Here is a 26342-nt window from a genome sequence, read left to right on the forward strand (position 1 = left end):
ATATATATATATATATATATATATATATATATATATATATTAATATAAAATATTTTATTATAAATTAGTAAGGCAAGAATTTGAAAAAAAACAATCTTAGTAAATTCTGAGATTTATATATATATATATATATATATATATATATATATATATATATATATATATATGTTTCTTTAAATTAAAAAAAATTAATTTGTTTTTTTTAATCCAGTGTTCATATTTTCTGTTCAAGAAATATATGTAATGCATACAATAATGCCTCATGTGCATATTTATACATAACATTTCAGACAACTTTTGTCTTAATGTACTGTGATTAATCAACTTGGGGCACTTTAGTTTTTTAGTTAAACTATATTGTTCAAGGAATAAATAAAAAAAGAAGATTGTCATCATTTACTCACCCTCATATGGTACTGTATTTCTTTCTTCTGTTGAATACAAAAGAAGATATTTTGAAGATTGTTCAAAAGCAAACAGTGGACAGTAGCCATTGACTTCAATAGTAGGGAAAATATACAATGGAAGTCAATGGCTACCGTCAACTGTCCGCAAACCAACAATCTTCAAAATATCTTATTTTTCTGGTGAACTATCCCTTTAACATTTTAGCCTATTTATCTACAGTAAACGGGGATACGGAAAAAGTATTTTGATATTTAAAAAGCTTCTTTCACCTTTAGTAACACACACTAACGTGAGCTTCAGGATCTTCTGTGCCATTTCACACTTTCAGGTGTTTATCTGCTATAAAAATGCATCCGCCTTCAACTCCTACCACTTGCAGTTTACCAGGTAAATGGTTTTAAAAGTCTGAAAAATGAAACTGGAACGTTTTGTGGTGACTAAAACAAGCAGTGTCAATTACATCAACAGGAACTGAACATCATTTGCATCACAAAACAGGCTGAGGAGCATTTCACTGTTCCTCTGGCCCGTGAGGGACTGCAAGCTTCCTGAACACTCATGCCAATGCACTGGGCATGCAGGAATGTCTACAACAAACTGAAAACAAATGAGCAGTCAATAAGTGTCCGAAAAAACAGCTGGGGCTCATTAAAGACACGTGCAGCTGCGTCTCTCTTGCTCCGACCCTGTGAGAACAAACTCTGGATTCATTCTCACTGCAACCCACACAAAACCTCAGATCAATACTCTCCTCTTACACGCTCCTCCAGGGACACGGAGACTCCAGAGCGTCCCATCAAACCCTGAGAGTGGCGTGTCAAACACAATAGGCTCTCTCCGCTACAGAGGAGCTCTAAAGATGATCAATAATCATTTGAGCGAGCTCATATGACCGCTGTATTTAATCCTGCAGAGCTTCCAGAGCAGCATGATGACTGATACATGTTTCACACACAGGTTAGCTGGCTTTTCATGGGAGGGCAGGACGGAGCATGTTTATGGTGTACAAATAACACTGTCGGACTGCAGGAGTGAACGCATTATGAAGAGAAGGGAAACTGTAGAACTACTAACTAGATCGTGTTTGACATGATAATCTATTCAACTGAAATATCATTTTATGATGCATGAATAAAAAACAAAAGACAGTTGATAGCAAAGAACATCAAAGAATTCTACACTTGTAGAATAATTGTAAAAATTGTAAAAATTGTAGAATACCACAATGTTTTTTAAATACATTATATCATATTACCCTATAATACAAAAAGGCACCATCATAAGTTTACTAGTATGTTTATGAAAAATCGATATTTTACAAAAAAATTATAAATTATAATTAAAATATAATTATACACACACATATATCTGTTTTATTTAAGTATATTTACATAATTTGTGTGTGTAGGTTTGTGTATATATATATATATATATATATATATATATATATATATATATATATATATATATATATATATATATATATATACACACACACACACACACACACACATACACACACACACATAAAATTGTAATATAATACTGTCAGTTTTTTCAATTAGCTACTACTGCACTTTTTTTATATTACACTAATATATAGCCTACCATAATACTCTATCGATAGCCATATACCATATAAATTTACATATAAAGTTGTTTACATAATTCTCAGATGTAATTCTATCAATACCATGGTACTGTAAATGTAAAAAAATGGTGCTAAGACTAGGTAGCTACTACATTCAAAATGCTGCAGAAACATCTATAATAGTTTATGATTGACAGTACTTCCTGTGGTGATTATTAACTTTATGGCAAGTTTACATAACCACGGGCCATATGTCAGAAATGTTGCAAATACTGCCACCTATTGGACAAAATAAAAATAAACAAGAAACTACAGGTCTTCATGCGTCACTGCTGATTACGTCATTCACCATTATCATAAAATACATACATACCATTTTTATCTTATACATTTACTTTGTTGAAATAAGTATTGCAATTACTTGTGTTTTATTGCAATGACGTTTCTTCACAAGCTATAATCAAAGTCAAAAATGACAAACTTATTTGTCTATATTTATATTATACTGTACTTAATTATAGTTTAAATGACTATTCAAACTGAACAATGTCTATACTCCTATGGTACAAATTAATATTAGATTATAAAATTAGATACTGTAGTAGATCAAAATGCGTGGGTTTTTAGAAAACAGTAAATTACTTTTACCTAGTTGAGAGAAATGTCCACTAGATGGCAATGAAACCTAGCAGAGAAATTCATCTGGCTCACACCACAGCAACAGCACACAGGTCACATGTCTAGTTTTCTTATCATCGAATATCTATCACCTGTGCATAATTTTACAGACATATTCATTCCTCAAACCTTTTTTTGGTTCCTTTTTCTAATCTGACAGATCAGACCAAAATCAGGCCCGGTGATTCAGAGGTTTCCCTCTCGTATACTCAACTTCAGAGCCAAAAATGAATTGCATCAAACTTTGAAATACGAGGTGTGCTCTAGAAGCAGCACACTTACTGGGGAACAGTATCTGATCACGAACAGTCATCTCAAACCCATCTAAAACAGAACAATAGACACAACCAGACTTTTTTATGAATGCAAGTTTCATTGCTACCACTTCCGCCTGTCTACGGCCACCAGTAACAGGTTTTACTGGAAACCAACGTTGCTTAACTAAAAGTAGACGTGGAGGCAGTGTAAAATAAAAGGGTACGAATGTGACCTTAAAAATACACAACTTCTTAGAGTGCTTGCTCTCAGTTAGTCCTTCTTTCACTTCAGATATGTAAATTACCATGAACAAGTCAAGCCAGACTGTAAATTGACATTTAAAACACCTGCTTGCCATGCCATGTTACAGTGATGGCATAGTATTCTAATGTATACCATGGTACAAATGATGTTGCGAGGGCACTGGAAATCACCTCCGTGTTCACAGATGGGTGTAAGTTATATAGGGCCGTGCTACTAAACCACATGAATGGGCAATGAGAGGAAGTTCCATGAGACGGTTAAACATGACACGAATAAGAAGGAAAAACGCCTTCAAAAGAGAGGGATTTAGCGTTTTCTCACACTAAAAAGGGTCAAAAGTTGATTTCAAGCTCGCTGTCAAACGTTTCGGGGCGCGTTCCGTCTGCGTTACGCGTCAGATGAGCGTCTTTGAATGTTGCGTCGCGTCGCGTCTGTCTAGCGTCATCGGCGCTGTGTGAATAAATAGACGGAATGAATAGCAAAAAATGCTAGTTTGTATTTCCATTAGGCTTTATTTCAGTTAAAACAAGTTACTTCGTTTTTGGCGTGTTTATAAAACCGTCTGTAATAGCACACAGCAAGAAGATGCTTATTGATCGAAAAACAAACACATAAATTCAAGAAGGCAACAAAAGACACAACTTCTACCAGAAACTGGCTGCGTGCACCCTAGTTTGTTATCTAGGGAGCCAGCAAACGGGTTGACACACAGCCAACGCGCGCTCTTTTCTACCCAGATACAAACGCCTGCACGACGTCGCTTTGACAGCCGCCGGCCACGCCCCCTCGCTGTGACATGGGAGCAACTAAGTACGTGACTCGACACAGTAACTAACCACAGACCGGGCCTCGCGTAACGGGTCAGACGCTTCGAAGCTAAATAAGAAATAGTTATTAAACAGAGAATCAGTTACAGGTGGAATTCAAAGATATTTGCATTATTCTAGTCTCGTCATTCCACGCGAAAACCTCATGCATGTACGCTTGCCATATGGAGCCATGCATAGCTATTCCAATTAAGTATCTTTTTTGAAGAGGAACAGGAAGTCAGAAACACTATCTCATGCTCGCACCGCAGGCTTCCTCTTATCTTCATCGAGCGCCCAATGAGAATAAAATGACCCGAATAACTCAATGCATCTTATGTAAGAAAGCCTGCAACATTTTTTTGCAAATGACACAATATATAATGCATACTAAGTATGCATTGATAAAAATAATAATAATAAAACAGAGCGCGTTGATTTGACAGTGCTTTAAAGGATCTTCAAGTCGTGGTGATGGGAGGAACGCACTATAAGTGCACGCTCAAATTCTGACTCATTTTTATACTAGAGTACAGCAGTGCATCTAACCGTAAGATTAGAAAAATGAATCTAAAATGCTAAATAAATAAGCAAAAACTTAAACTTATGATGAAGTTTTTCCCCCTTTAATACTCAATACTCAAGTCAGTGCTTTAGTGTGTTTAATGTGCACTTACCCCCAAAACTGCTTGAGAATGGAGCTGCACTGGTGCGCAGAAGTTACCAAGTGACTTTGGAGAGACTTTGCGCAGATGCGCACTCAAGTTCCACTGCGAATGTTCAAGATGTCCCCTCTTCCTCTTCTTTTTCCTTTGAAATAGTGGTTTCACTCGTGTTTCTTCACTTGAGTCATTCATGTAGAGTCACAGGTCCACACACATACTTTCTCTTAAGCGCTCTTGGTGACGCCCACTTCACCAGACTCAGTTTGCGGCAACGATTCAAAATCTCTCTGTAGGTTGTGAATGAATAGAGTCCCAGTTAACGCCTTGACAACGTGACTTGTTTCCTGGGTAAAACAATCGGTTTAATAACTCCATGATGCATGGGGCACAATGAGCTCATTGTGATGTGTGCCAGAAATAATAATAATAAAAATAAATCATATGGGTGAGATTTGGTGAACTGGCATAAAACGTGTAGACTTCTCAAAATAAAAGGAAATGCACACTGCACTGGTTAAGTCAACTACTAGTTGACATGACAATATATTCCATCTAAAACTATGAGATAATTGTTTTATATGAATATTTATGCCTTGCCTTGCCTTCATTTCATATTAATTTTTTAACAGGGGCTTTAAAATAAACGGCAAAAAAGTGAAATAGTTTCAAAAACCAAATAGTTTCTAACCTAAAGTTTTAACCTAAAATCTAAGAAAAAACAACAACTCCAAGCTCCAACAACTGAACTAGACCCAGTTTTTTCACTGCGGCATTGTAAAGCGTGGGAAAAATTTGGGCGTGTATGGGAATTCAAAACACGATGTTGTCTGAAAACTTGTTCCTGCATGTTTTAAATGCTTGTCGAATTCAAGGTCAAAATGAGGAATTAAAACCATCCGGTTTGACGCCAACTGTAACATAAAACTACATGCATATGCTCTCAGTACACAAAAGAAGACTTTCCCACATTGTACATTTGAATGTATTGTGACGTCACAGCAGAACAAAGGGAAGTCCTAAAGCTTCCCTTCATTCTGACATGACTAATCATGCCAAATATAGATGTGGGGCTCCAGACCAGGGGGATATCCGATCACGTTCAAACACAGACAGCGTGCTTCACTGTGTCAGTGAGGGCTTGCCATCAATGCTGCATGCATGCACAGACACAAATATGTTAAACTGTTTTTGAAGCACAAAAACATTCTAAAAAAACATTCAGCCACAAGGTTTCACAACATGATATTTCACATTCCAAACATCCCACATCAGGTCTCAAAGTTTCCCTTCCTTCTTGAAATGCACATGAACGGAGTGACAGTCAAAAACTGGGACACAGTATAAAAATCCTTTAAAGAAGATTCATGTTAACCTTTCATTCAAGCTGAATCTTACAAATAATCTTAAAATGTCTGTTGTTCCCCAGATTCGGTACAGCTCTCATGATTGAAGGTTCAGTAATCACAGGTATCACTGTTCAGGAATGTCCAGACACGTGAGCAGGGGTTATTTCAGGGCAGATTTCCTTCATCTAGACTTTATACATGGCCTCCCAAAGCTTGCACAGCCTTCTGAGACAATGTTTAACTCTAACGGAGCTCATTTAAGTAATTCCAGAGGGAACTGAGCAGAAATGAAGTGTTCAAACACTCACCACACACACACACACACACACACACACACAAGAGTTTATCTGATCACAGAGCATGGGCAGAATCACATAGTATGGATTTCCTGAACAAGTCACTGGCATACCGATGCCCAGTCAACCTTTGCAATACTCCCAACCACACAGGAAGTACTATAGAGAAGCTAAGAGAGGGTATGAAACTATGAATATGCTTCAAGTCCAAGTGGTGCACTCCACACTAAAAACAGGGAATTTAAAGCTGCAGTGTGTCATTTTATGTACCACCGAATGGGTTTCCAATCTTTGTGTTTGACTGGTCCAACGCAGCAGCATTGGCTCAACCAATGGTGAGGATTTGGTAGACTGGGAGAGCATTCGAAGCAATTACTATTTGTTGCCAATAATGGCACAGAAAGTTCAAAATGGAGTTTTAGGTTATTCCCCCAATTGTTGCAACTCTCAAACCTCATTCAAGCTTTTACATACTCCAACATGGCAAGTTACATTCACGTGTGAATGTGAGAGTCCCAGTTAACTCCTGGACAAAAGTGACTTCAGTTGCCACAATAAAATAATATTTTTAATCATTCCAGGATGCATTAGCCCAGTGAAAAATAAGGCTTGGTGACCCGTCATAAAATGCACGCATGACATGACAATATATTCCATCTAAAACTATTATAAGCATACAATTTTAACATTAGTATGCATGAAGTCTAAATAATGAGAGACTGTAGAACATTTGTTAAAACATTCGCTAATCTATTAAAGGAATAGTTCAGCCAAAAATAAAAATTTAGGCCATTCAAGATGTAGATGAATTTACATCACTTGCTCACCAATGGATCCTCTGCACTGAATGGGTGCCATCAGAATGAAAGTCCAAAGAGCTGAAAAAACACCACAATAATCCACACTAGTCCAACTTTAAACTGTGGCTTTTGGACAAAATACAAGTCCATAATTCATAATAACACTTATTCCAGTGAAAAAATGTATATGACATATAATGATAAACGTAAACATAGAATCTAGAAACCTGAAACTACAGAATTAGTCTACAATTTGAGTATTCATGTTTGGGTGTAATAGCAGTGAATGTTCGGACTAGGACAGTGGTTCTCAACCTTTTTATTCCAAGGCCCCCTTCCTCTCCGAATCATTACTGCAAGTCCCCTCAACCTTATATTCACAAAAAACAAACAAACAAACAAACAAAAAAACGTCTGGTGTTAATTTTCAATTCCATCAATTATTTTACAACTACTTTCCAAAAACATCACTGCAAATATTTTTTTACAACTTAAAAGCTACTTAAAAAAAGCTTAATTTTACAGTAAGTTTAACAAATAAGCACTTCACATTTCCTCGATGAAGAGGATGCTCTCTCCAGCCGGTCTAGTGCTGGTGGTTCAAGCGGTAGGTCTGTACATTCATCTAGTGCAGGCCAGTCTTCTCCTAATGACATTCTCTTAATTCTGCAGATGACAATGACTCTGAATAAGGGATACAGTCTGCAGTTCTGATGCCTGCCTCCAAGATTTTCAGGAATTCTTCCTACAGTTGTCAAAGATTCAACCAGTTTAATGGCCCTTTCCATTATAAATTTGTTCACTGTTGTTGAAAGGAGCCATAGAGAAAGTTCCCCTTCTCAGACAGAGAGAGATGGTTTTTACTCAACTTACTTCCTCATTCCAAAAAAGGATGACAGTTTTCATCCACTTCTGAATCTGTGACACCTCAGTGTGTTCCTAAAGTGTTCCCTTTCGGATGTTGCGCACAGTCGATGTTCTTTGATCTGTGAAGACAGGAGACTGGTTTGTGAGTGTAGACTTGAGGGATGCTTACTTCCATGTTCCCATTGCTCTCCACCACAGGAAGTTCCTAAGATTCATCTTTCAGGGTCAGGTCTATCAATTCAGAGTCCTGCAATTCGGGCTCTGAATTGACTCCTCATGTTTTTACGATATGCAATGAGTGCAGCCCTATCTCCTCTTTAGACTCAGGGCATGAGGATTCTGCCCTGTTTAGATGATTGGCTTCTCTGCGCCCCAACAAGATGCAAGCTGCATGCTCTATGTGACACAGAGATTGTTCTGGAGCACATACAGAAGCTGGGCCTTACTGTGAACAACACAAAGTAATTTGGTTCCAGAGCAGACAATTACCTTCATAGGAATAACTCTCAATTCTCAATTTTTTTTATTTTTGGGTGAACTATCCCTTTAAGTACTGCAATGAAGGGGAAGATTTTCAGTGAAAAACTAACAATCTTCACACAAAACATCACATGACTTCAGGATACTTGGAAACACACAATACATGAGGACTAATTTGATGGTGCTTTTTTCAGGCCTTTTAGAGCTTGGTAGCCCTTGAATATTTACTCTGTGTGAAAAGAGGCCAGTTTTCTCCATTTGTGCTTTCAGTTTCCATTTCTCATTTTTTTCTGAAGAAACCCATTAATAGAAAATGAAATCACTGGTCATATTAACCTTCAAAAGCCCCTTTTTGGTTCACATTTTTGAAGGGTAATATGACCAGTCATTTCATTTTCTGTTAATGGGTTTCATTTTCTGTTAATAATCCTTACAGCTTCTACACAAGTCTTCTGACTTCACATGAAGTTTCTCTCACTTTACATTCTTTTACCAGCAGGAGGTTTCAGCAGAACTTTCACTTCAGTGTGGTTTAGTTCAGTAAAATAGTTACACAGTAACTGAAAGCAGTATTCAAAGCACAGTACAGGCCGAGCTATTTTAAACAGAAACGTGGCTATTCAAATAGTGTGAAATGTGAGAGGGTGTGTGGTGATGTCTTCCTGGTAGTGGGGTGGTTTTCATTTATACAGGAATGCTTGTGTGATACTTATTTTGCTGAGCTACAGTTAATAAGACGAAAGACAGAAAAGCCATGTGTAAGAAAAGAACATATGCAAACAAGATTTTTACATTTCCTGATGGAAATGTGAACGGTGGATGCCTATGCAAAACCTGTCATCATGAGGCCCATGTGCACTGGGTGGTTGTTTACTGGCCCAATTCCCTAAAGACTCGAAGCTTGAGATATGACTCGGGATCCCTCTATAGGAGTCTATATGTGTGTGTGTGTGTGTGTGTGTGTGTGTGTGTGTGTGTGTGTGTGTATATATATATATATATATATATATATATATATATATATATATATATATATATATATATATATATATATATATATATATATATATATATATATATATATATATATATATATATATATATATATATATATATATATATATATATATATATATATATATATATATATAATTAATCGCAAATTTTTCTGAAATTAATTGCGATTAAACCCAACTACCATAATGTTTAAATATACTTTTATATTGCAATAATTTCAATCAAGTGAGCACAGTACTGTTTCCACGCTTGTTTGACTCGCGCCTGGCGCTTAAGTGAAGTGGAGCGCGCATCTAAAACGTCTCCCGTTCTCAGTCATTCTGCAAATGAATAAATGCTCTTCTTGTCAAGAGAAAAAGTGACAGTAGCAGCAGTTGTAAGTGGGGTGGCCAACACTAGCCGTGGGTTAACGCGCTAATTTGGACACCACAAGCATTATATTTTGAATTTAGCATTTATGTTTATATTTTATTTTCATTTTAGTTCAAGTTTTAGTAAAGATTTGTTTTGTGCTTTCATTGTTTTTATTGGTTTTTGTTTTTATATACTGGTTTTCTATACTGTATACTTTTAATTAATACCAGGTTTAAGCATTTAAGTAATTCAATTAACATTTTCTTTCAGTTAGCAGCCAAAGCAACATTTCTTATTTTTAAATTGTTTTTTTTCCATCTAATATTTACATTTCGATCTCATTTCAGCTTTATTTCAATTACACATTTATTTATTTATTTGATATATAGTTTAATTAACAACAAACGATTTGAGCAATCATTCATGTCCTGGTGCAGTTATTGTGACAAAGTTTAATACTTATGTTTAGTGACTTAAACCCCTAATTTAAAGTATGAGCAATAGTAAAGGGGGCGTTCACATATATAATGATTTGCACCAAAGAAGCGACTGCAAGTCATTCTTTTTTATAATGAGAATTATTGATTTCCAAGCAGCTGACAGCTAAATCCTATGCAAATGAGCAGTGACATGATATGAAGACTGCCAGTGTTGGATCCAGCAACTGAGAATTGTTGCATGTGTGAAAGCCCCTTAAAGTAATGCTCACCTTGGCCAAAAAAAAAAAACTGACAAAACCAGACAAGTTTTTTTTTTTTTTATACAAGCTAGGCATACTTTATGAAAACCATTTCCTCCAGTCATATTTACTGACTGGAATCTCACAGGTACAAATATAGTTACAAACTATATACACATGTCAAACCAGGGGTGAGCAAACATGTTTCTCCAGGGCTCCAAAGACACAATCATTTGATAAAAATGTCCACATAATAAATGCAGCGAGTTCCTGTGGCCTGTGAGGACAAGGCAACCATGACCCTGCGGTACCTGTATAAGGAGAAGGTTGGTTGACCTCCAGGAATTGGTGGGTTAAACTCCAGAATATTGTTTCTGAAGGAGCAGAGGACTCAAACGCAGCAGAGCACGTACAGGAACACCCAACTGACTGCTCTTGACCAGCAGCTCTGGAAAACAGGAACATCCTGTACAGAGAGAGTATGTTAGGAGATAAAGTACAAGAAAGACTAACTATAGATCAGTGCAAAATTTCAGAACATATTGATCAGATATCCAGTGCTTAAAGGGATAACTGCACTTAAAAGTTGCATTTCTCTCATTATTTATTCTTGCACATGCTGTGCCGAAAATATGACTATTTATTCTTTGGAGGGGTTGTTCTCCAAAAAAAAGCACAAAGGTTTTTTTTATCCTTCACATAGGGACTAAAAAGAATTGTGAAACGCCTGAGTTTACTTTTAGGAAACATTTAAGCTTTTAGATCTTATTTAAGCTTTAAAAAAAAATAAAAAAATAAAAGTTGGCTGTCTATGTAGTAGAAGTGCATTTTAAGTTTAAAAGACTGGGCCAAAAGGGTAGGAAAACTTCAACAACCATAATGCACAGGGCTCCGCGAGTGGGAATACAAAACTGCTTAAGTATGGTATTTAGTTTAGACAAAAAAACAGGACAAAGGCATCTTTGGTCATGTTTTACGATAAATAAATGTTGAATTTGTTGAAGGTGAACCAAAAAATAATACACACTGTTTATTTACTTGAACTACTCACACACAAAGCTGGTTGAAAAATCAACAAACGGACCCTTAAAAGTAAGCAGATTTTACAGCGCAATATTGCTCTTCCATTAGAACAACTTCAATTTCTATTATAAAGCAGCTATGCTGTGTTCATCCTCGTAACTGATTTCCATGTCAAAGAACGCACACTTATTATGTAATTGCCACGGACTAATGGTAGTTCGAAGGTGTTAACTAGCTGTAGTGAAATTTTCTGGAAAGTTTGTGATTTCAAACTCCCAAAACAAACTCCAGACGAGCTTCGTTTTGGCCTGATTTTTTTTATTTATTTCATTTTTATTTTTATGTCACACCAGTTTGCTTGAAGTATATCAGGACCTTAAGTGTGATCCATATGACTCTTGAAGAATATTTCAAGACTTCTGAAGCCATATGGTAGCTTTGTGTGAGGAACAGACTGAAATTGGTTCTGGAATATTGTTTTGTGGTGCCTTTAGAGCTTCATTTTGTGTTTTGAACTAAGTCAGTCACACCGGTTTGGAATGGCATGAGCTTACTTAATTTACTTTAAACAAAGATCTCTACATTTAACTCTTGGTTCTCTCAATAAACCAGCAATTAGCTTCTATTGAAAGTCACTTCACTATTGGAGTGTAATGTACCTTCCAGGTCAGATGCCACCATGTTCTTGAGGCTGGGGATAGAATGGTAAACCAGGAAGCAGGCTAACATGTTGACATCAGTGTCGTTGTTCATTGGCTGTCCTCTCATGTACTCTTGCAGCACGTGACTGTTATCTGGGAGTTAAAAATAACAGTGCTGTTAGCTTAATAGTTAAGGATTCAAACTTGGTGAAAAAATGATGTATGCATCTGTACAAATATAAATAGAAGTGAATGTCTAGTGTGGCTTCACCTTTGAATGAATCTCACAAAATATGTCAGGGGCATTTATTTAAAAAAATATATATCTAAATAATCATTTTGTTTAAATAATACATATAAATAATACAATAACATTAAGAAATATTTATTTTAAAATTAGAAAAAAAAATTAATTTATCATTATTATTATTAAGTTTTTAAGGGCTATAATCTGATCCAGACATGCTTTATACAGGATTCATGAATCTCAAAAGACATGTCTGGGCTATATTTCAGAATAGAATAGAAAAATTAAAAAATTATAATAATACATAATTACTTTTTATTTAAATAAAAAAAATTAATGAATACATTAATATTGATAAATAATCATTTTAAATTAAAAGAATACATCTATTATTATTATTTTTATAAAATTATATTTTGTACAAAGAAAATGAATCAGGTTTTTTTATGACCATTAAGATTTGTGCATTTTGTCATTATGACAATTAAGCAAATGTCACCCTTCACTTCGCAAACGTTTTCTAATGCAGCAATATCATTGTTCAATTAAAGTTAGAATAAAGCCAGTACAACAAATACTACAATTATAACTATAATAATTATGTTACATGATTTAGAATCTGTTTTGCTTTACAGTAATGAGAGTGGAAGTTAACAATGTAAATAAAAACTGAATGGTTAGGAAGATTTCCCCTCGTTAGCCTTTAAGTTGCCAGCCGCTGCAGAGAGCAGACATCACTACAGCCTTTCACACTTGCTGAAGGTGTTGACCAAAACACTAAACACATGCAAGACCCAAACGCTGACACAGAAGCTCTAAAATCTGACTAAGCACGTGAACTAATGATGTTAGATGCTGATGCTGTGTCATGCTGCTCACCACAGAGCCAGCGATCCAGGGCCCGGTCGGCGGAGCTCTTCATGACGGGCAGGAACTCAGAGCTGAGCAGCAGGCCGTGGCCCTGACGCTGTGTGTCTCTGAGCCGCTGCTGCAGGACTCGACTCTCACACAACTCCAGAACCAGCTTCATCTGCCACAGACTGAACGTCTCACAGAGATCGCCTCGATCCAGAGTCCGCACGGCCTATGGAGAAGCGTACAAGTGTGATAACATTTAAGGAAAACAGGTTTCCCTGTACAAAGAAATTCTTTCTTTGCTGTCCACAGGGAATGCCAAGTGCAAAAACGATGTAAAAAAATACACACACACACACAAACATAATAAAAAAACAAACAAAATCAAACTATGCAGCTGAAGTAGAAATAAGGCATTTTACATACATAATGCACTTCTTTCTCCATAGCACATACATGGGTCAAAGACGAAAAAGTGTTTAAGCATTAAAAAAAGTGTAATACTGCTTAAAACTGTTGTAAAATTTAGTATGCTCCTTTATTCTTTTAGATATTTTAATATGTACACGTCAGAATAAGCATGTTGTTTGAATTTTTAAATAAATATTGTGTTACACTGAATTGACAATGTAACATTATTTCAACCAAATTTTGACATTTTATTCTCCAAAAACTTATTTGAAACCTTAAAAGTAGACATTTTACTTACATTTAATGTGCTTTCTATGGACACAAAATCACTTTTGTATTTTTCTTTTGATGCGGACATCTTAACGTCTTTGACCCACATGCAATCAGCACAGCAACATCAAAATTATTGTGAAAAGATCAGTGAAAAGATTCATTCAAGATGATGGACTCAAAGTTTGGAAAAACTAAGTAAGTTTTTTTCTTTAAAAGGCCTTTTTTTCTAGCCTTGTGTACAAGGGGTACAGTCTAATGTGTTAATGCTTCGCTTTAGAAGAAAAACAAACATTATTTTTCACATAATTAACCTTTATTCTACACCGCTCTGTCCATACTTATTTGAGCGCTCCGATGAGTTCCTGTTTTTATGAAGCCCTCCCTCAGAAATATGCAATGGGCTCAGATTGGTCAGCAGGCTCAGTGTGTTGTGATTGGCTAAACGGTCTCTAGTGCACATCTAAACGACCCGCCCCTAACCTCAGTGACATGTGTTCTGGTTGTATAGTGAACAATGACGTTGTGAATATTGCACATGAATTTGAGCCCGATTGAGACTCATAATATCAGTGAAGAGGATCACACAGAACCTGTGCAAGCACAGCTCTTAATGGTATCTTTTTTGTTTGTTGTTGTCTCATACATTTAGATATGCTGTTATTTGTAAATGCTACTGCTTATGTTAGCTTTTAATACACGGTTTTAGCTTAAATTCAGCACGGCAACCATGCGCATCCATGTTTAACTTCTCATAGCTATGTGAAAAATATCTGTCTATAAACAAAGTTTATCATTGGAAAACACAACACGGCCCACCCCCTTTATCACATGTTCCCGGGGGCTGGGTTTATGTAAATTTCTGGCTTCATGACATAACGGACCCAGGAAGTGGCTCGTTGTAGTCCCTACGAGCCATTTTTGTAGCCAAATTTTAAAGATCTCATTTTGCATTGACCTTTCAGCTTCGTAACTTTGCAGATACTGTTTATGCTCAAAAAGCAACATTACACACTAACGTAAAAAAAAAAGTGAAATCAGAATCAACCACCCCTTTAAGAAATTAGTAGTTTTATTCAGAAAGGATGCATTAAATTGATTAAAAGTGACAGTAAATACATATGTCACAAGGATGGATTTTCTGTTCATCAAAAAATCCTGGCTAGATTCGCCATATACATTATTAGTTTTATTATTTCATGATTAAGTGTTGATTTTGGGCTGGAATCTGATGAATCATACAAATAAATATCTGGGTAATTATAAAATAAAACAAAAATATATTTTATAATAAATAATACATTTACATAACTGTTTTGCATTTAAATTAATAAAAATAAATAAAAATACATTTATATTGCTAAATAAAATATGTACTATGGTTTATGATAATAATCATAAATGTTTCTTAATCAGCATATTAGAATGATTTCTGAAGATCATGTGACACTGAAGACTGGAGAAATGATGCTGAAAAATTCACCTTTGATCACAGAAATAAATTACACTTTAAAATTTACAGTAAATTTTATAATATAAAATAATATAAAGTGCATTTTATAATATAACCTATATAAAAAAATATTCTAAACTAATAATATTGCAAATTTTTACTGTATTTTTGATCAAATAAATACAGCCTTGGTGAGCAAAAGTGTCTACTTTCAAAAACATTTTAAAAACCTTTTTAGAAACCGACACAATGATAGCAAAAAATTCCACCCAAGTAAAAAACCACTAGTTCCCCCAATATTTGCATGCATTCATGCTTTACTGTAACTGACCTGGTCAATAGAGATGTGTGTAGGCAGCATTTCTGGGTATTCCTGTGTCACACATTCATACAGAATTGCTGACAGTAATGCCACGGTCTCCTGCTTCTGTAATAAGACAGAAAATGTGTGAAAACTAAAGCAACACCATCATTATGGTGTTATTTACTCTATACTTACGACTTGTTAGTAATTTACGAGTTACGCTTAACTTAATGTCTAAGAACATCATCTGTGCCATAAAGATACTTACAACAAAAAATAAATATAAATATTGAAATCTAAATAAATGTTTATGGTAATGGCAAGCGTAGCAGGAAAGTGGGTCATATTGACTCCTATGTTTACTGCATTCGTTTTGTATTTATAGCGAACATGACACATTTTCTGGTTAAACCTTTGCACCGAGGCTCGAGGCGTCACTTTATTTCATTTGCTCTTCTATCATGTATGAAAGAAATGACAATAAACCTTCTTTGATGTGTTAAGGTTACACTCTTGAAACCGAGAGTTTTTATTTGTGGTCTCCTGCTGAGCTTCCATTATAAGAGTATTTACTATAAACACATTTCCAGTTTGTTTATATGCAAAAGAAGGTGATTTGCATTACCGTATGTTGTATTTGACTACATACTAAAGGTCTTAAATTAATGTTCATGGGTTTAAGCATTTCTGACATGCTTAACATTATTATGAGTTAATCCTTCTGTACAAAACCTGCTTTATTAAAGATGCAAGTTATCTAAATCATTCGTATAATTGCACGTATCATTACCAGTTTTACATGGTTGTGACATGACAAATGACTTTTAACAAAAGAATAAAATATGTAATAATTATATTATATTACAATATTATATAATAACATTTTATTAAACTGTAAAAAAAAAAAAGTAACCAATAAAGAAATTACTACAGTACTGTAAAAAAAGAATAATGACACTACTACTAATAATAATAATTATATTATAATTGTCATTATCTTATACTAATGTTTTTCTTTTATTAAATCACAAAACATAAATCAATAAATGTATTACTACTGTTATAATACTATTGTGCTGTAACATTAAACAAGTATCATTTAACAATTTTACTATAATAGTACAGAGTTAACTAATATTCATGGCTGTCTTTATTTCTTTCCTTTCAAAAATAACACCATAGAGCTTTTAATTTGATGGAGAACAGCAGGGAGCCCTATAAACGATTCTCATTACAAAAGAATGCAATGCTGCACTGAAACTAGGACTTACTTTGGATCCAAAAAAGATAATTTCCCCAAAAAGTGACACGTTTGCATCTCTGGATACTGTACACCTACTTGCTTTTTACTTTTGCAAACTGAGGAGGGCCTAAATACTTTTTCATGAACACAGGCTATAAAAAAATAACTTAACAGACCCCAGATCATTCCTTTAAGTTGGAAATGACCCAGCATAATCCTCTTGTGATGCATAAACATAAAAACCAAAGGCTTTTCTTTTTTCCTCTGTCTTAGATGTTTAAGAAGACAACTTTAAATCACTAAAACAACTGCATCCCACAGTGTGTAAACTAAGGGCTTTCACCTCACCCAAACAGTTTTTAAAAGATCAAGTCAAGCCAAATTTGGTCTCTGACAACTATTTAGTATCCACGTCTCGTTCCTTACGAATGCACATGGACAAGACCTCGCCCCTGTAGGGACATGAATGCTTTTTTCCTATTTACCAAAGCAAGCACTTGGCCTTAAAACAACATGTTTATGGTCTCACATGCTTCATGTTTTCCGAGGCCCTGCAGAAGTACTCGGCGAAGGAGACCAGAGCCACGTCTGAGGTGAAGGTTGAGATGGCCTCGGGCTGCGTAGGAGACGAACAAGTGGGAGGAAAGGGAAAAATAACTCATTGACATGAAAACACATTCTTTGCAGCAGTTTGAAAGAACACGTTATGCTGGAACTTAGGGAACACAAGACCTCAGCAAACACCCGGAAATATCTTTACACCTTTGTCCTCTGTATTTGCATGAGTGGATGAATGCTTGAATTATATACAAACAGACATGTGACACAGTAAATATTGGCATATGTCGGCCAAACCAGTTTGTGGACTGTTGGTAATATTTATTGCGCACACAGACCGACCTTAAAAGTGCGCACTTCAGCGCTTCTGTTGTTGAGGTTAGGGGCCAGTAAGCTCTTCCAGCCTTGAGGGTCGTCTTTGTAGGGCAGCTGTCCGGCGCGCAACTTCACATACAGAACACCGTCTTTGGACAGGATGGATCTAGAAAGCAGAATGTGCTTAAAATTCTTGATCACAATTAACTTGAACTCCATTCCAAAACTTAGTGAGCTGCCTTCTAAAGAAGTATACTAAAAAAAAATGGAACCTATTAAGTGAGTGATTAGGAACACTATGTGTGCTCCATAAACAGTATTCATGTTGATTATATTAAGAGGTCAGCATTAAGCATAACACTACACTATTGTTCAAAAGTTTGGGTTTGGTATATTTGTTTAATATTTTCAAAAGATGTCTCTTTTTTACACTGAGGCTGTGTATATTTGATCAGAAATACAGTCAAAACTAAAATTATGAAATATTTTTTACAATTTAAAGAAAAATGTTTCAAGTATTCAAATAAAATTTATTTCTGGGATGAAAATATGCATTTTCAGCATCATTACTCCAATCTTCAGTGTCACATGATTTCTGAAAATGGTGCTGTGCTTATTATTTTTAATATTAAACAAGCTTAACAGTTTTTGCATTTTTCATGATTCTTTGATGAATAAAAAGCTTAAAAGAACAGCATTTATTTAAAATAGAAAACATTTATAACATTAGAAATGTCTTTAATGCATTTTAATGTCTCTTTAATACCTAATAAATGTCTTTTGGTCAATTTAATGATTCCTTGTTGAATTACTATTTATCATTAAGTTTATTAATCATTGCACCATATCAGCATCAAAGGCTGTATTCATGGAAAACTCAAGAGTAATAAAATTTTAAATAGGCTTAAAAACAACACTTGAAGGAATTGTAAATAATAATTAAACAATATAATTTACAAACAAAATAAAAGGAATGGTATAATAAATTATAGAGTTTAATAGGAGAAGTTCTTCTAAAAATTTATTTGTAATACTTTCCTAGTATATTCTAAAGCAGGACACTAATAAAATAGATTTTGCAGTCAAAGACGACTTAATTTAAAAAATAAATAAAAATCCCCAAGGCAATTCTCTCATTTTAATAAATAAAGCTACGTTTTGTGTGACTCCTGTATAATTCTATATCCTTGCTAAATAAGAGTTTTAAATTCTAATTACATTTATATGCATTCTTAATTTACATATAACTGACCCTGAGTTTGTGAACGGTTATGTGTGTATATAATGTATGCATACACTAATACTTCAGTATTGAACAAAATAAACGAATTTTTTTTACTGAGCTTGTCGCAGTGCTTTCTGGGATTGTCTTATTTTGAAGAACACGTGTGGTGCTCTCTTAGATTGCAAGATGAAGTTACATAACATTAGGACATAACATTGCTGGGCACAAACTGAAAAAGCATTCACATCTGGAGCATAGCTATGGTGCCTTAGAATACAAGACAGTTGTTTAGTTTGATTCCACCTCGATTGATATACATGCAGACTTACTGTAGATGATGGGTGCCTTTACTGATGTCAATGTTCAGCTCCCAATATCTTGGACCTTTCACCTTAATCTGGATGCAAAGAAAAAAAAAACTATCATGTCAGATTTAGGGAGGTTGTATGGGCTGTACTTGGAAGTGGTTTAATTCATTACCTGTTTCAGAAGGTTAAGTTCAGGCAGCATGGTGGGAGCCATCAACTCCACAGTCGTCTCCTCGTACCACTGCGTCTCCTATTAAACACATACCACATGCATGCACAAACAGATTAGAAGCCTAACGCCTTGCATCACTATGTTTACGTTCACTATGCATGACTCTATGCCAGCGTGAACAAAGACATCTTTGTAATTGCTGTGAACAGCTGGTTCCCTTCCTTTGGCTGGCGTCATTTAATTGAAAAGATAAGTCCTCAAAGCAGCAGGGGAAACATGGTAAGACATCACGGTCAACCTTCAACAGTCCTTCGCCGTGTTTATCACCTAGGAATCTCTTTTATGTGGCCTAATGGCCTCACACACAACAGGACGGATAGATGTTGGGATGTGAAGCTATGTGCTAATTACACTCTTCAACAACAAAAGGCATGCCATTTTAGCAAGTAAAATACGGGGAAAAATGTGATTTGAGTAAAGAATTGAAAAGGGATCATGAAAAGGTTCAGAGTTTGATGTGAAATCATTTTGCAGTGCACTTTTGATGAAGCCTTTGACCTTGATATGGAGGTCGAAAGGTCAAGTTCATCCTTAAGAGTATCACTACTCATCCCAGGTGTGACTCAAGTTGCATTTTTAAGATATATTCTTATTTTCTCATATTGACACAACCTTTAACTTTTAACCCTTATTATATCAGTACATTTCACACACACACACACACACAAAAAACCTATTTTACCTACAACTATGGTCTAAAACAAATGATTGGCTATTGGTTAACATTATTTTCTATCACACACCCCATATATATATATATATATATATATATATACTAAAAATACAGCTAGTTGCACTTAAGTGAACAAGTACAAAAACAAATTTTTCATAACATGAATTAAAAAATTGAAAATGGTCTGTTTTGATCTAGGCTACATCTACATTAATCCAGATGCATTTGAAAACTGTGTTTTCATTTTAAAACTCTCTCCGTCCACACTAGCATTTCAAGCGTTTTGCAAACAGTCTCATCCATTCTGAAACATCAGAAAACGTTAAATCTGCTTTCTGCATATCAAAAAAGCTCACTCCAGATGATACACACAGAACAGACTTGATACGTTTTTATGCAGTTCTTCTGACAGGATTGTTTTATTTACGAAGAGAACCCACCATTCGCTGACACGTCCAGGTCCCACACACTCACGATTGTATGTCTGATCTAAAACTCAACTGCGTTAAAAACAACAATTGCAAGTAAATTTGCTTTCAACTTTGCAGGACTGTGATGTACAAAGAATGTACACATCTGCAAGTAACACATCTGCAGCAATAATGTGAAAGGACTTAGCACATAACATGCACAATACCAGTATAAACACGGATATCTTTTGGTATAATATGCGTCACAAGACTAAAATTGCATCATATTCAAAAGCCTATGCTTTCACAGTCCACACTACAACGTGAAAACGGCGTTTTCAAAAAGCTCTGTTGTGTGGGACAAGGCATTAATGTTGGTAACCAGTGTTGTTATTGTTAACTAAAATGAAAACTAAACCCATTAACGCAATATTTACTAATTCACATTCAACTATAATAAAATGTAAACATTAGATTAACAACTTAAACCGAAATAAGATTTAAAAAAATGTAAATATTACCTTGACAGCTAACTGAAATAAAATAAGTGGAAGTATTACAATTATTAAAACTAAAATAAAGCTAAATAAAAAATATTTAAAATAAATAAATAAATAAAACTGAAGAATATGAGAAATGAACATACACAAATAAAAGCTCATTCAAAAATGTAATAAACACCATAATAGTACATAATTCATACTAAAATAAAACTGGGCTTCATTGAATGTGTGTTTTGAAAGACCACATCAAGGCGCGAGGCACGTGCAGCACATACCTTGTAGGTGACATCTAGCAGAGCGTAGCAGGGTTTGAGAGTGTCTACATCTACAGGCACCAGCAGACGCGGTTCTGCCGCGAGCACAGCCAGGTGGCGCAACGCCTGGAGGTGATACCTGCAAAGACGAACAAGAACATCTGTTTAGAAGAAACAAAAAATGATGATTATACTTCCAACCTTAAACTCAATCCCATATACCAGCCTGACAGACATTCAGTTGTAGTTAGAAACTCTGGAATATGTGTTTCAATTACTGTCAGGTGTTTACTCTCATTTCTATTCTTTTTTTTTAGTAGACGAAATACAGTCTCCACCAAAAGTATTGCACATTTACGCTTAAAACGGCTCAAAAGTGTCTTTAGATATATTGTTTTGTCATTTCAAACTGAAAATAGTTTTGTGAAATGTTTCATGTGAAAGCTGTGTTTGCGCTCGTTCTTCGAAACAAATGCCACATGGTTTGATATCTTCTTATCTAATGCAACGTCATTCACGTGTTTTTAAGTGTGACTCAAGTGTGCGAATACTTTTTGACACCATGCAGATATGAGCATTTAATGCACACGCGCACACACACACGATTCTAGGTAACAATTCTCATTTATAATAAAAATGAAAGTGGTTTTCCTCAGAAGTGAAGACAATAGTCATATTTGCTCACTGTGATGTGTGTGTGTGTGTGTTAGCAGCTGTTGTCTACCTGTTGTCTGTGCTGTGAGCAGGAAAATGAGGATACAGTGCACAAAGGAGGGCAGCAATGGCCGAGTTGGAGGTGCTGAGTGTGTACCTGTGGGAAAAGCAAAAGTATGTCATAAAAATGGGGTTTTTGACTTTTTTTTAGATTACCATTTGAGTGAGCAAAACATAAATGAACAATGCATGTGAATTGATGTTTGAAAATTAGTCCAAAATAAAGGACGCGCATGCTGCATATTCAGTTGTCCCCCGGAGGCAATATTTCAGAGCGCATGTGACACACGCAATTGTGTAGCAAGGGGGAAATTGGCCATGCATTGTTCACCGGTACTATTTGTGCTCTTTCAAAAGGCCTCACTTAAAAATAATGGGCGAGTTGAAGAGTGCACTTGAACAGGTTCTGACAGGACGAGAGGCTCTTACTGTGCCTTTTATTGACCTGGTTAGAGGTCACCTTAATTCTCTTTAAAAAGAGCTTGTGTAGCGGCCCACCACAACACCTTCAGCTCACTGCTTCACACATGCATGTACAGTTTTTAATATGCAATTCTTCTCATATCTATAGCAGCAGTACAGGCAGGGTGGCGACTGCCGTTTTTGTGTAAGTTAAATTATGCATGAGTTTAAAAACAACATTCATTTTCATGTTCCAAAACAGCCGAAACAGTAAATTTTGCTTTTGGCTGAAATGGTTTTGAAGGGACAAAATCATTGACGAATCAGCAATATTTCATTAGTGTTTCTGTGTCAGTCGATTTCATGCAAACAATGTTGAAAAAAAAACTACGAGAGGTGAATTTGTCAGCCATAATGATGCTAGTGCTGATTAATATTATCAAAAATGATATGTATTCTTAAACCTCAAGATCAATATTTTAGTCAATGCTGTTTACAGTTAATGCATGAACTAAATCACAGATTGCTGTAGCACCTCACTTCAAGCGATCATCTCAAACAGTTTACTATTAGTTACAGCACAAAATAAGCATGAATGAACATCAGAAAATATGTTGAAAGAAACAAACATATCATGTCTCATGTAATTGCTCAATCAGTGTTGCAACCGTGGAAAGACGTCAGTAAAACAGCTAATAAACAATAGGTTGTGTATCTCAAGAAAGACATAGTTAGCTAAAAAAAAAAAAACTCAGGAGAGGAGCATTTTGGCAAATACATGCACTATTATTAAATATTTATTATATTTGTACTAAACTGGTTGTCTTAATGTATGTTTGAAAAATATATTATAGCCACCATTTATATTTCAACAAAAAAGTGGAGTAGAAACTATTCTGTTATTAAAAAGCTGCAATTAAAATGTTTGTAGAGCTTAGTTTTTATTTGACAAATTGATTGGCAATTAAATAAAATTCATTTTCAGTTTTGCACAATTACAACCTGAATTTTACATTTTGGTCCTGAATTTTCATTCATTTTTCATATACATGCATCACTTTGCCAGACCAATGTGATTTCCTTTTTTCTAAATTTAAACTTGGTGGATGAAGAATCATTATTGCAAATTTGACATCAAGGCTGAATCTAATTCATTGTGTGATCAAATGTAACTCTGAATATGCAGAAGCATGAACAATATGAGAATAAGTGAATGATGACGGCATTCCTTTGTGGCTGAACTTCCTTTAATGCACTGTTTAGCAAAGGATGAAATGTGGGGTCAAAGGAGATAAAGAAAGCATTTCATAACAGAAGAACGGAAGTATTATGGGAAAGGCTATTATCGCAGTTTTAAAGTCAGGGGACAAAAACACAATAATGCTTTATCTGTGGTTATAAATAGCATGAACTGTAGCGGGCATGTTCTCACGCTTTGCTTGGCCACTTCCCAAAAACCTTTGTCCTGTGGAATCACTGATGTATGTGTGGGATGAGTTAGAATGAGTCCTAAAACCTAGCAAGTATTTTTAACTTACGGTTTAATTGACCATAAGTCAGTGGGTTTTTGGCCTGAAATAATGTTTGCACGTTAAGATATTTTCACATTTTATTCTACATCAGTAATATCAAACTTGTGACTTTTTTAAGCTTTTATGTCTCTTAAAAAAGGCAACATAGATGGGACTTCAGAAGTTGTTGGTAAACTCATTTACTCACTAATCTGCTTCAATAGCCACTTTGTGTTTACATGTAAAAACATGCAATAATCCTAAACTTTTGCAGGCCACAGAGCTTGTTTTCCACAATAATACAAAATCCTACAAAAATATATAATCACAGTAGCACTTTATACTTGGGTACATAGGGTTGTTTAATACACTAAGCAATAGTGATGCTTAGTAAACAGTACTAATTAATTGCATAATAACGTCTATAAAGTGAACTGAGGTGCTGGGTAGTATTGGTATTTCTCAACTAACCTCCCTCCACCCAGGAAGAGCAGGCCCAGAGCCATGTGATGGGCCATGTGGAAGCCATAATTCATCTCGCCAAAGGTGCGTTTGTGGAGGAATCGGCACAGCTGCAACACTTTCAAGTTCCCTGAACCAGCCATCACCATTGAAACCGCCAGGAGGACCATGCTTAAACACGTCTGCAGGTTATACTGCCCTGTCTGGAGTTGACCGGACATTGTGTGAAGTGTGAATAAATATTTGTGATTACATGACGATGATCGCCTTCAATGCAAACAAATGCTCACCACTGTAGCTGTGGAGGTCGTCAGACACTGCATGAAGTTTCTGGCAAATTTGTACTTTATAAAGAAAGAAAATATTAAGAATATTCATGGAACTTTCAGAAAGATCTCAAATCTGTAAGTGGGAAGTAAACGTCCACTTACTAAGCAGTCAAAAGCATCTGAATTTGCAGACCCAGCAAACCGGAATCCCACGGCCAGGCAGCCTCCAGCTATTATATAGTCATGAGCTTGACTGTGGAAACAGTGACAAATGTCGCTCATCCAGTCATCAAAGGAACAAAAACTCATTGGAAAGTCATAATAGAAAACACCTCCATATGGGCGAGAAATAGTCCGTGGGTATGAGGATCTCCTAGAAATCACACGATCACAACATCATAGAGAGTCAGATGCTACTCACACTATGGTCTCCATGTTGAGATCCTCAGAAACGGACGTCTGCTCCTGGTTTCCGATGTTTTCTTGGATGATCTGAAAACACAAAGCTTATATTTTATAGCATTAATCATATTAAGAGAGTCTGACACTGCGTCTAAATGACGTCACATCCTCTCTGTTCACTAGCAATGAGCCAAATTAAGTTAAGCTCAATGCTAGAAACAAAGTCCCTTTCAAGGAAAGTATGTTCATTTGGAGGTCATATTTGCAATGCTTTCGGACAATTATTGTGGGCATACAAGATTAAGTCTAACTATTTGAATGGGGAAATATTGAAATCTCAAAAACTTACTGAGAAACTCACAATTAAATAGCCATAATGCACACAGCATTTACTTCCAATCATAGTAATAAGAGTGCACTGTCTTGGTAAATCTATAATCTTTGGCTAAGAATCAGTAAAATGGAAGATTTATTTTTTTCCACTGACCTAAGATTGATAGAATTTTTTGCATTGAAACATTCCAAAACATTATCATCAGTGATCATGTCATTGATATTTAAATACTGAATTGTGACTGATATTTTATTTTTTCATGTGAGAATTAGAAAATAAAAGCAACAAAGTTAACAGAAACTTAGTTTTGAACCATTTCTGTGTGAAAGCAGATCTGGCACAACTGCAGCATGTTGAAATGACTTCAGAATTAAAAGACACACTTCTCAATGACCTTCCTCTCCCTCCTCTCTTGCTCAATGACCTGCGCACCACCTCTACGGCTGAAGTGACCAAACAGCTCCACGTTTTACAACACAAGCGTTGCTAAATATTTTACCAAGCTATGAACTTACAGGGAAACAGGAAGTGAAAATAAGACCCGAGGAAAAAATGTGCTTCCCCTTGAGAAACTAGTTGGAAACAGGACGCAATATTGGAGTCTCTGCAGGGTGTTAGTCTTCTAACATACCTGAGGCACATTACTGGTCACCCAATCAGCATTGGGAAAGATCTCATCCCACATGATAAGACATCTGGCCAGCGTCTGTAGAGAGAACAAAGACAGAGCTACCAAACACAAAGAGCTGGCTATGAATAAACATTTTACGCTGAATTGTAAAATAGGGAGATATCTGTACAACCCCTTTATTTT

At 35.5% G+C, this 26342-nt stretch overlaps 1 protein-coding gene across 2 annotated transcripts in view; it reads right to left on the reverse strand.

The window, feature by feature from the left end:
- Positions 1-10573: 10573 nt before the first annotated feature.
- Positions 10574-26342, reverse strand: part of LOC132156730 (anaphase-promoting complex subunit 1-like) — a 58695-nt gene continuing 42926 nt past the window's right edge. For both annotated transcript variants that reach the window (XM_059565715.1, XM_059565714.1), the window contains exons 34-48: positions 26160-26234; positions 25214-25284; positions 24955-25045; positions 24814-24867; positions 24533-24726; positions 22159-22245; positions 21456-21573; positions 19535-19612; positions 19384-19451; positions 17857-17995; positions 17486-17572; positions 15741-15836; positions 13300-13504; positions 12192-12326; positions 10574-10975 (exon numbers count right to left, since the gene is read on the reverse strand). In XM_059565715.1, the coding sequence (XP_059421698.1) occupies positions 10863-10975; positions 12192-12326; positions 13300-13504; positions 15741-15836; positions 17486-17572; positions 17857-17995; positions 19384-19451; positions 19535-19612; positions 21456-21573; positions 22159-22245; positions 24533-24726; positions 24814-24867; positions 24955-25045; positions 25214-25284; positions 26160-26234 (1611 nt within the window). In that variant the 3' untranslated portion in view covers positions 10574-10862. The remainder of the gene's footprint in view (positions 10976-12191; positions 12327-13299; positions 13505-15740; positions 15837-17485; positions 17573-17856; positions 17996-19383; positions 19452-19534; positions 19613-21455; positions 21574-22158; positions 22246-24532; positions 24727-24813; positions 24868-24954; positions 25046-25213; positions 25285-26159; positions 26235-26342) is intronic.

Source organism: Carassius carassius, chromosome 14 (genome assembly GCF_963082965.1).
Source record: "Carassius carassius chromosome 14, fCarCar2.1, whole genome shotgun sequence".
Lineage (NCBI taxonomy): Eukaryota > Metazoa > Chordata > Actinopteri > Cypriniformes > Cyprinidae > Carassius > Carassius carassius.